Genomic DNA, 596 nt, shown 5'->3' with positions numbered 1-596 from the left:
AAAGCCTGTTTGACATGAGACCCAGAACAGCTGCAATAACATTTTGTCTTATAATTTCCCGTTTGTAAGTTTGCCTTGTTTTCTACACAAACCCAAGCATGCGTTTCCTGTTTACCTCGTTTCATCACCATTACTAGTGTATCGTCCATTTTATTTGTGTTATTTTAACCTTCATTATAGCCCTGAAATGTTTATCCTGGTTCAATCATGAACACTTTGTAACTTCGTTTTGAAGAGAGCTGTATGCATAAAGTTAATTATTTTTATTATAATAAATTAACTCTCCAACTGGAGGAAGAGAGCGTCCAGCCAACAACTAAGACAGGATGATTCATTCGGGCTGCAGCCAACGAGTCTGTCCAGCTAAACCCCCAGAATGCACTGCAACATTTGTTCTGCACAAAGACGTGTTTAACAGAATCCCTTTGTTTTAGATGACTAAAGCAAAGACACAGCAGAACTAAACTGTTGGTGTTTAGAAAGGCTGATGCACAAGAGGTGAATTATTTCAATCAAAGACTGAAAAAACAAAAACAAAGATAGTGTGATTTCATTCCATTTATTAGAGGTTAGCATACAGTGTGTTGATCTGTGGC

General features: G+C 37.4%; 1 protein-coding gene across 1 annotated transcript in view; it reads right to left on the bottom strand.

The window, feature by feature from the left end:
• Positions 1 to 562: 562 nt before the first annotated feature.
• acsl5 (acyl-CoA synthetase long chain family member 5) overlaps positions 563 to 596 on the bottom strand; it is an 8,139-nt gene continuing 8,105 nt past the window's right edge. The window contains exon 20 of the mRNA XM_076094092.1: positions 563 to 596. This exon is cut by the window's right edge and continues 101 nt beyond it. Within this exon, the coding sequence (XP_075950207.1) occupies positions 563 to 596 (34 nt within the window).

The sequence above is a fragment of the Anarhichas minor genome, unplaced genomic scaffold, assembly GCF_050575085.1.
Source record: "Anarhichas minor isolate MPS153535 unplaced genomic scaffold, ASM5057508v1 ptg000017l, whole genome shotgun sequence".
Taxonomy (NCBI): domain Eukaryota; kingdom Metazoa; phylum Chordata; class Actinopteri; order Perciformes; family Anarhichadidae; genus Anarhichas; species Anarhichas minor.
Note: the sequence above shows the minus strand (reverse complement) of the source record. Positions and strands in the feature narration are given on the sequence as shown.